General features: G+C 39.9%; 1 protein-coding gene across 1 annotated transcript; it reads right to left on the bottom strand.

Moving 5' to 3' along the window:
• Positions 1–2,955: 2,955 nt before the first annotated feature.
• LOC126755297 (lysyl oxidase homolog 2B) lies at positions 2,956–6,459 on the bottom strand. The gene is made up of 4 exons (XM_050467763.1): positions 6,060–6,459; positions 3,608–4,544; positions 3,389–3,546; positions 2,956–3,322 (listed from the first exon to the last, which is right to left on the bottom strand). Exons 1-4 carry the CDS (start codon positions 6,271–6,273, stop codon positions 3,105–3,107), a joined length of 1,527 nt encoding a protein of 508 aa, XP_050323720.1. The 5' UTR covers positions 6,274–6,459; the 3' UTR covers positions 2,956–3,104.
• Positions 6,460–10,586: the final 4,127 nt, after the last annotated feature.

Genomic DNA, 10,586 nt, shown 5'->3' with positions numbered 1-10,586 from the left:
TCCCCAGACGGTACTGCGTCGAAAACTTTCAGAGCTGAAGTGTTTTCGTCCCTTCGGATGACATTACCTAGCCTGCCTTTGTTCATCGTTAGAGGAAAATGTTGTGAATATTTTTCTCAAGAAAATGTAGAGTCAATTAATTAATTTTATGTTTAAATAGACTTCTTGTATATTAGACGGCAAATCGTGTTTCCCATATTAATGAGTTTTATTGCTTTAAAAGCTACAAAAAAGAACGAAAAAGCATTGTCTTTTTTCAATGTCATTTCGCATATATTTTAGTGCTCAGTTGAGCATGTACATACATACACACATATATGTATATATATATATGTATATATGTATATTACATAGCAACAATTTGGCTAACTGTGCGCGCATGCTTTTAGCTCAAACACCTCGCTTCCCACCGCTGCCTCCCCGCTTTAGCCTAACAGTCAATTAAATCGTGATGATTTAGTAGCGCGTCTACGTCACTGTTGTTGCCCCGGTGTGGCATAACATGCACGACACAACGAAAAACCATAAAATAACGTCAACAATTTCAACAACAGCAACAACAATGCTGGCAGTCGTTACTCAAACACAGAAAATCAAAAACAAAACCAGCCGAACAACCGAAATTGAGAGCAAATTGTTATTTCTGCTGCCACTTATATTATGCATTGGCGCTGTTGTTATTGTTGTTGCTGTTATTGTTGCAAGCGCACATTTTGCCTCTGAAATTGCTGTGCGAGTACGCCGAGTTAAGCTTTGATGCGCGCCTGCCACGCACCACTGATTTTCAAGTTTAACGACAACAACCCAAAAGCCTGTAATCAACAGCTGCAACAACAATAACAACAACAACAGCAAGAATGAACAAATTATTACCAACAATGCTGGAGATAAACGTCAGTTGACGATAGAACAAAGCAAACATTTGACTGCGTTTGATCGTGCGCCAGCTGACGTAGCAACAGATGCAACAACAACAGCCACAAAAAACTCTAGTAACAACAAAAACAATGCGCAGCAATGCGAAAAATGGGTGATGGCAATGACAGCTGGTCGATTTGGTGATGTTTGCTTTGTCAGTTGTCAGTGAGTCGAGCGCAAAGGCGGAGAAAAACAGTAAATATAATGGCAAGCAAACGAGCGAAATTGTAGCATGGAGTTGTAGTTGTATTTTACAATTGCTCGCAATTTTTCAAATACTTTAACTAATAACAGTAAATATTAGTAAAATACACCGAAAAAGGGGTTTCAGGAAGGTGGGAGTCCGTTTTCGGTAAAAATAGTGATCCATTTTCGGGGTTTCTACTCAGATTCTTAATATCATTTTCGGTTTCAGCAACCCAAAATCAGCAAGAAACATCCCCTAATATCACAGCCGCAAAATTAACTACTGTTATTCATACTTTATTTCAGATGGATTTAATTTGAGGGTGATCCAAGCAGAGGTACTTTTATCAATAGTCTTTTTTTGGTAGATCATTCGTCAATCGTGTCAAGCTGTCATCTTATTTTTGTGCAGTATGATTTGTCATTTCATTACGAAGAGACTTATGCGACAATTCACGTTCTGTGAAGAAGGTGTTTCGTGCTCTTCGCACAACTTATGGTCAACAAAATCGGTCAATTGATAGTTCTTTTCACAACATCTTGAGACACAGTATTCAATATTGGATAACGAGCAACCGAATAGAACACGTCCAACACACAGTGAAGAAAATATAGCAGCCGTAGCTGAGAGTGTACACGAAGACCGTGGAGAGTCGATACGGCATCGTTCGCAGCAACTCCCAACTGACGTATGGAACGACATGGCGCATTTTACATTGAGATCTTACATTGAAAGCATACAAAATACAGCTTTTGGAAGAAATGAAGTCTTCGATCTTCCCAAGTGACATTATTTCGTTCTATGGGCTCTTGAATTTTTCCAAGAAGATCCAACGTTTTCCAGCCAAACTTTGTTCTGCAATGAAGCAGCCCATTTCAGGCTCAATGGATATGTAAACAAACAAAATTGGCACATTTGGAGTGGAGAGTAACCTGAAGACATTCAAGAGCTGCCATTTCATGTTTCAGACGGTTTGGTGTGGTTTTTGAGCCGGTGGAATCATCGGTCCATATCTCTTTAAAAATGATGACGGTGAGAACGTAACCGTCAGTGCCGATCGTTATCGCGTCATGATAACCGACTATTTGATGCCTGAAATTTAAGCTCGTGATCTCGCCGTCATTTGGTTTTAACAAGACGGCGCCACTTTCCACATATCGAATAAATTAATAAATTTATTGCGAAAACACTTCGGTGAACAGATAAGTTTCCGTTTCGGACCACTTGATTGGTCACTAAGATTGTGTGATATCACACCTGTACTATTTGGTGGATTATCTGAGACATAGCCGCATTCTTAATCTTCAAAAATATAAATGCCAAAAAATGTTCATTCGAATGATAATTAATATTCCCCATTAAATTTGAAGTTTCTATGTTTTTTCTTATAAAAAATTTGGGAACTTTGGAATGAATCACCCTTTAGTATCTTTGTGTGGCCCTAAAAGTATGCCACACTTCGAACTGAGTTTTCTTATTTTATTTAGAACATAAAACGTGTTGCCTACATTTTGGGGTGATTCAAAAATATACCTACTATTTCCAAAAAAACGGTATTTAATATATCAAATGTAAAATTTTATTATTTTATGAAATGAAAAAGATAATATTTTTTGGTGCTTCTGATTTCACTAATGAAATATGAAAAAACTGAATTCTGCGTAGGTAAACTGCCACTTCGAAAAACTCTTTCATGACAAAATTTCAAATTTTTTTGTGGCAGCTAGCCACCAACGCTTAGCCTATATTGGAGCACCTATATCGCCAAATCTGCTGAGATTTTCAGGCATTACTACTTTTGATTATTTTCAGTCAAAAAAGTATTAATTATGATAACAAAAAGACGTTAATTTTCCTACTTTTTAAAATAAAATTATTCTTTATTATATTTGGCTTTACATGTTCTATCAGTTATATGTTATTTGGCACTATTGTGAAGCGTTGGACATCCACGAGCGAGCATTTTCTTCAAATATAGTATGTATGCTTAGAAAAAAACTTAAGGCCTGGCCAGTCGACAGCCATCCACGCGAGCATAAGTGTCGGTATACAAAAGATTGCAGACCGCGGCATTGTTGTCGAAGCTCATTTCAGCCACTTTAAACTCTGGATTAACGGAGATTTTCAGAATGTAACTGCCAGTGTCCAACTCAGAAATATCTACCCATTGGCAGTCCAGGTTGTAGAGATAAATGTCGGAGCAATTAACGGAAATGCCTGGAAGTAGTAAAGATTTTAGAGAGTTTATGCGGTTTTATGCATTAAACAACAAGTAATAAGGACCTTGATCGCCAAAATTTGCGCAGTTGTATTTTTTGGGTACACCCGATAGGCACTGATTGTCTTCCAAACAGAATGAGGCCTTATGACCCTGAGCCACTTTGCTGCCCAATAGATCGTAGACGTCGAATGTGGCAAAGACCTCCATGCTGTGATAATGCCTAGTAATAGAAAGAATAGGTAATCAACACTTGAACAGTCCACTTCAATGCTTTGTCTTACATATGACACATGTGCCACTCCCAGAGATGTTTCTCCTTAAACGGCCTGAAATCCGTGTTGCCCGCATTCAGCGTACTAGCCGTGAACTTAAGCAGCCGCCGCGTTACATAGCGCCAATTCGGATCGTCGCGCTGGATATCATAGGCTTCATTCGCCACACAATTCTCTTCCATCGCGCACTGCATCAGCGCCATCGGACGATCTTCCAGGTGCGCGGTACGTTCAAGCTCAAAGAAATCCACGACTAAATCGGGCGCAAGGTGATCACATACGACCACCGCTACATGATTACGTTCGCCATGACATTCTGCTGGCGGTCGTAAGTGATCGTGATGGAGACACTGAGCCAAAGTGGTCTCATTGCCGTAACACTCGGTGCCACTCAATACGGCTGGTGCCATATCCAAACCACCAAAGTAGTCCGTCTGCAATGCATCACGTGCAAAACCCAACGACAATTGGCGGCACACCACATTCGCTTCCAGCAGCGACCAACCATCCGAACATATGGTACCCCAACGACCACTATCGATACGCACCTCGACACGTCCTTCGTTGGCACGTCGCCCACCTCGTAATCGCAAGTCGATGCGATATGCATGCGGTAAGGTAAATTTCTGTAGTAATGGTGGTAAAGGCGCCTCCGTGGTACGTTCGGTGTCTGGGCTCTCACATACCACACCGGCCGCTTCATTGGCCTCGCAATCATTCGTACCCCATCCTTCGAAATGACAATCGGTGAGTTCTTGTTCATTACCCTCGCAATACATATTATCCATCCAGAAGCGGCGTCGCGCTAAGCCAAAGTAGCCATCGTGTGTTACACGTTTCAAGCCAGGATATCCTAATTGTCGGCAGACCACGCGACCCTCCAACGCATCCCACTCGTCATCACAGATGGCGCCCCATTTGCTGTTGTGTAGCACTTCGATGTTGCCTGGAGAAAAAATTGTGGTGCAATAAAACTTTGAGCACTCATAAATTGGAAGAATAAATTCCATTTTAGTCAAATATGTACACAAACTTCCGTGCGCCAAGTACAGTGTCTGGTGTTCGGAAAAAGTACTGTTTGCCTGTTTTTGGCATAAAATATCCCTATTACGTAATCAGAGAGCGCCGGAGTGCAGACCATCCCTATTGCGTAACCAGAGAGCTCTTTCTGACAAATGACCATCCACTCAGATAGCAGAGTGGCGAAATCAACCTCGAACTCATTAACAGCGCATTCAGTGCTTATCCAAGGGTGTCTAACCTCGCTATCCATAGCATCGACTGTCTTTGTAATAGGACTGATATAGGTGCCAGGCCACAGCGGAATCGCAGGAAACTGTAAAGCTGATGAGCTAGCAAAGAAAGGCACCCTAGAACTGCTATCGGTAGAATGAGAGCGGATCGGTGCTTCCGTGTCTTCTTCTACTACTAAATAGCTGGGTTTCGCGAAAGCTTGATCAGCGCTGGGCCGCAATCGGTACATGCGCTGTCGCAAAAACCTTTTGGCCCAAGATCGAAGGCAAGGAAACTAGTGATCTCTTTGCTCTCAGTAGGGCTAGCCATTGTCCTATTGGCGTTCACGCAGGAAGGCTTGAAGAAAATTAGGTGGAAACACTTCCATCTTGACTGTCCCGCGTTTGAGAGGTCCTCTGATGACAATAATTTTAGATTTTAGAACAAACTCTTATGGAGTTATAATTATCTTATATTTCGCTTCCCTTTCACTTTCATTCTACTTGACCACTCCTCGAAGTTATGCAAACTCCCAATACACTGCTGAACAAGAAAAATTATATGAATTGTTGACTATACTATAGGTTGTGAAGATCCTGAAGACATCGCCCTTCAGAATAATATAAAAATATTGAATATGAGGTCGACTAAAATAATTGTTGGAGGATTCCGATCATTTCTTAAGTAGCTGGACTTAGTCAAAATTTAGTCTGCTTCCGAGATCAAATTAAATATAATCAATCTGCTTATATTTTTCAAAGCAGGCTTTCATCTGTAAATGCTTTCAGCCAAGTCTTTCAGGAAGATCAGAAGTATACAAAATTCTTATTGGCACTCGATGGAAGATACTTTAGGAACGTGTTGGGGATACTAACTGGTCACTGTCTGGTGGGGACACACGCACGCAGGATGAAGCTGATACATCGAGAAGACTGATACACCGGAGGAGGTATCAATAGTAAGGCCGCAGAGTCTGCCAAAATTTGTGTCAAGCGCAGACATCTTAAAGGATGACTACTCTTCACGGACCTACCAACTGAGCTTCGTCTGGGATCGCTAAGAACTAACCTAACCTAAATGTTTAGTTGATCTTATTGCTCTAACCTGGTTACTGTCGAAAGCTTAAGCGAGCTCAGATATACTTTGATATCCCTGAAATCGCAGTCAGCTAAGTCGAATTAGAAGTAGCAAGTCAAAGTTCTTCTTCATTCACTTTTCATGCTCTTACCTTCATATTCAGTTTCGCCGCCCACCAATCGTATGGCGCCCTCCTCCTTATTCAGTGTCTTAATATATTTTTGTACTAGACGTTGACGCTCCTGACGCGCCTCCTCGAGCGTGCGCTGCACGGCGCCCGTTACAAATAATCCTTTGAAGGCGAGTACAGCGAAAATAAGAAGCTGCAACCGACGTTGAGAGACTATATGAAGTAGTAAGGACATTTCACACGAGAATTATTATAGGATATCAGTAAACCCAATAGTACTAAAGCTAAAGCGAGGAACTGTAACGAGACGCGCGCGTACGAATGTTAGAAACACGCTGATGCGCCGAAAAAAGAACTTTTGCTTTGAGCGGCAAACAAACCGCGACTATTTGCCAAACGCCACTAAGCGCCGAACAAAAGTTTAATTATGCTCGAGACAAAAAATCTATAGCTAGCTTAGAGCGCACAACAACAGCAAACGAACGAGATGTAGTACACAGAACGCAACGACAACAACAAATGTTCGAAGTCATCAAATGATAAAAAAACCGAATTTCGAAAATTCTATGCCAAAGAGACAACCGCGAGGGGCGCGGAATTATAATGAGAAAATTATATGATATATTTATTTATTTATTATTATGCGCTAAACATATTTTTTAATGGCCAAAAAGTGTACTGCAGATGCGGAACTGGACAGCGCTCGCGCTAGTGCGGTGAAGATTACACAATGGCACATTTTGAAATATTTCCCAGCCGCCAAAATGAAAAAAAGAATACACACAAGCATATACGCATATGTAAAATCCACATGGCGGTGTCCGTCCAGCCAACGTTGACGTCATTGTGTCACCAAAGTGAACGAAATGTCAAGCAACATTGCGATCAGCAGCTTCAGGAAGCGGCAGCAGCGGCGCGCAGCGTAGAGGAGAGCGCAAATCGAACGCGCAGAGGCATGTTGAGAAACAATTAAGTTGCCGAACGCGCAATGAGCGTACAAAGCTTTTCATTTCATTGCAAATCTGATGAAAATGCGGCGCTGAAACAACAGCGCGCACGACAACTGGACAAACATTGTGCGGGAAAATAGCAAATACAAGCAAGTGAAAATAAAAAATGCTCAAAATGCTGCAAAAGCAACATGCTTTATTAAATCGAAATCAAAATCAAAGCCATCAAAGCTACAACATATAATGAGCCATAAATGTAGTTACCTCAAGTGCGAGCGAAATTGCTATGCGCACGCGATCACGTCTGGCGATCGCTTGGCTGCATTGAACCAATCTCAATGCAATCGCTTGCGGCCCCCCAGAACGCTGCGCCACTGTGTGACAGCGCGCAATTTCATTCGATTGGCAACAACAACAAGCGTTATTATTAACAATTGTCAATTGCCACACGCCATGCTGCTGCTGTTATGACTGTCATGATCACTGCTGATCATCGATTACATTTTCAAATTGTTATGCGCGCACAAAGCAAATCGTATGATCAACACGTTGTGGCAACATAAATATTGCAACCCCTCTCTGCCCGCCTTCACATATGGTTTGCAAACCACAGCACAGCGCTTTTGAAATTGAGCTGAGTGTGTGTCATTTGCCACCAGCAACATAACAGTTATGCAAACGATATTCTCATGTACTTAGTTCAATTATGTTATTTGGTATACCCCATAGGCATTGCCGTGAGATGGTAATTTATAGTATATTCGTTTCACGCTCGGATTTCTCTACATCATATATCGCTTGTTAGCGGGACCTTTTGAAATCTGATGTTCAGTGACCGTGATAACTTTAAACCCTAACATCTTTTCGTAGACTTTAATGAACTGTATCCAGTCATGCTCCACTAAAGTCGCCAAAAGATTGACCGGTATAAATGTAGGTGGATAGCTATTCAGAATTGTTCTTGAATTATCGTTGCAAATGAGTTCAGTATATTAATTAAAAATATCAAGAAAGTCTTTGCCGATATTTCGTTATTATATTCTATAAAACATTGGTCTACAGTTTACAGTACATCGAAGCAACAAAGATATATTATAAGATCGATTTTCGATATACATATTGTTTACTTATATTCCTTAATTTCATTTTACATTACAAAAATCAGAAAACATGTAACGAAATAACAAAAATATTTATAATATCAGGTTCGTTTTGAAAAATGAGGATACATTGAACTAAGCAGACAGAAAAATGTCGATAGCTCAACTAAACGCCTTTAATGATCTTTCTTCTACTCGTATAACATTTCAGTTGACAATGCCTTTTTAAAGATCAATAGTAACCAGACAAAATGGCACCTTTCCTTACCATTCTTTCAACACTTATAGTAGATCTTTCTCTCTCTGTTTTTCCTTTAACTTTCTAAATTATCCGAAAATTTATTCAGGATATAGTCTACCTTCATACTCAATTTTACTACAAAGACTATTAAGTATTTGTCAGTATATCTTAGTTGGCGCAATTTTTTGTATAATTTGATGCTTTAAGGTTACCTACAAAATTTTCGAAAACCTATAAAAAACCTCTCCAAGTATCAATTTCTGGAAAGTTTCAATTTCTGGAACAGTCATCATAAAACAATCTGTATCTTTCTTGATCAAATGGTCTACCTCTCGAAAGCAAGCTTCGAAAATTTTCTACAAATGAACACATTTCTACGTTTAACGCTTTGACAAATTGACAAATCATTCCTGAATTGACCACGTATTAAATCCCTGAGTTCATTTGAAAACACAAAAAAAAATCTTGGAGTAGACTTTTCAACATCCCTTTTACTTCCAGTGATGGATTGTAATGATCTCTGCGAATTAAGCGGCATCATTATTTCTGGGGACATGCGAACTACTTTTGAAAGAAAGATCATCGGGCAAATTGCGCATTAGATATCTCCACGTCTGATTTTTTTAAACCTTGAACCATACGCATATTTTTTGGCATAAATATTACCGATGAAGATTCTGAGAGTGGGTTTATATGCAGAACCTTAGTCATAAATTTCATTACGGCGATATAAAATTTCCAGTTCGGAGCACACTCTTGTAGAACCCCCAGAGGTGATCTATTGACTGAAATTGTGGAGAGAACACTTTTTCCGACTGCTGAATGCAGTAAAAGCATAACACCAGAAGTATGTGAACCCGATTACCCAATCGATTACGATGAGCAGACGTTCTATTCAAACACGTCGGCGAAGAACTGATAAAGAGCATGCATCAGCGTCTTTGTAAAATATGGTTGGACGAAAGCATGTCCAACGATTGGAATTTAAGTGTGCTCTGCCCAAACTACAAAAAGGGAGACTCCACAATCGGCGCCAACTACCGTGGGATAAGCCTCTTTAACATCGCGTATAAGGTGCTATCGAGCGTATTGAGTGATTAAAGCCCACCATCAACAAACTGATTAGATCTTATTAATGTGGCTTTAGACCTGGCAAATCAACAACCGACCAGATGTTCACCATACGCCAAATCTTGGAAAAGATACGTGAAAAGAGAATCGACACGCGACACCTCTTCGTCGATTTTAAAGCTGCTGTTGACAGCACGAAAAAGATGCCGCCGTGTCTAAATTTGGTATCTACTCAAACTAATACGGCTGTGTAAACTGGCGGTGAGCAATTCCAACATCTGATGAGTCGACGTTACGAGTTATTGAGAGAAAGCTTCTGCGGAAGATTTATGGTCCTTTGCGCATTCGCAACGGCGAATGATGAGCTGTAAGATGTACAGGAAGATATTGACGTAGTAGAGACAGCAGCTACGCTAGCTAGGTCGTGCCTTCTAAATGGATGACCTCACTCTACTATCAAGAACACTTAATATTTCCATTGTAACAACGGTTCAAAGTCCTTCTTGAGGGATCAGAAATGTCAGTCTAGCGGTATGGACTTCAGTTGGTTTTGTTTAAGATAATTATTATGTTCATCTTACACAAGATTAATAAGAATTGGTCGAAGAAAGCAACTGATTTAACTCTATACGAAGTTTCTTCCATACATATACATATATATTTTTGAAGCCTCTTTGAAGACAGCCAAGTCTCTCAAACCTTTTAAATATTATACATATGTTTGTTGTACAATATCTCTAAAAGGTATTCTTATAACGAGTTTACCTAACAAGTCGCTAAATACTTAAATTTATGTTATCATTTTTTGAGAAGGGCATAAAAATAGTTTATGACAACTTTGCTTCCATCCTATTCAAGCCATGTGAGCTAGATATGTAACACACCACAGATGTTGTCGATTGAAAGATTTGAACTTGACACTCAAATGTTCCAGTTGTCATGAGACACTTAATTGCGACAGTTATAAATAAGAAGAGTATAAAATAGCCAAAAAAAATTATAAAAAAAAACGTAAAAATCAATGGATAGCATTATGCTTTGGCATAAACATAGTGATTAAAATAAGTGAAAAAACAGTAAAAACAAAAACAAATCCAATAGCAATAAAGTAAAAGCCAACGCTATTGCTAAATCTGTTGACGATCAATTCAATGATGGCAATTGTGGCAAGTTGGTGGTGTTGCGA

The sequence above is a fragment of the Bactrocera neohumeralis genome, chromosome 4 (genome assembly GCF_024586455.1).
Source record: "Bactrocera neohumeralis isolate Rockhampton chromosome 4, APGP_CSIRO_Bneo_wtdbg2-racon-allhic-juicebox.fasta_v2, whole genome shotgun sequence".
In the NCBI taxonomy this organism is placed as follows: domain Eukaryota; kingdom Metazoa; phylum Arthropoda; class Insecta; order Diptera; family Tephritidae; genus Bactrocera; species Bactrocera neohumeralis.
This window is presented reverse-complemented; position numbering and strand designations above follow the sequence as displayed.

Coding starts and splice junctions, on each gene's coding strand:
- LOC126755297 (XM_050467763.1), bottom strand. CDS start 6,273: ATGTCCTTACTACTTCATATAGTCTCTCAACGTCGGTTGCAGCTTCTT. Junction 4,545..6,059: donor CGGCGAAACTGAATATGAAG/GTAAGAGCATGA, acceptor TTTTTTCTCCAG/GCAACATCGAAGTGCTACAC. Junction 3,547..3,607: donor GAGTGGCACATGTGTCATAT/GTAAGACAAAGC, acceptor TTCTATTACTAG/GCATTATCACAGCATGGAGG.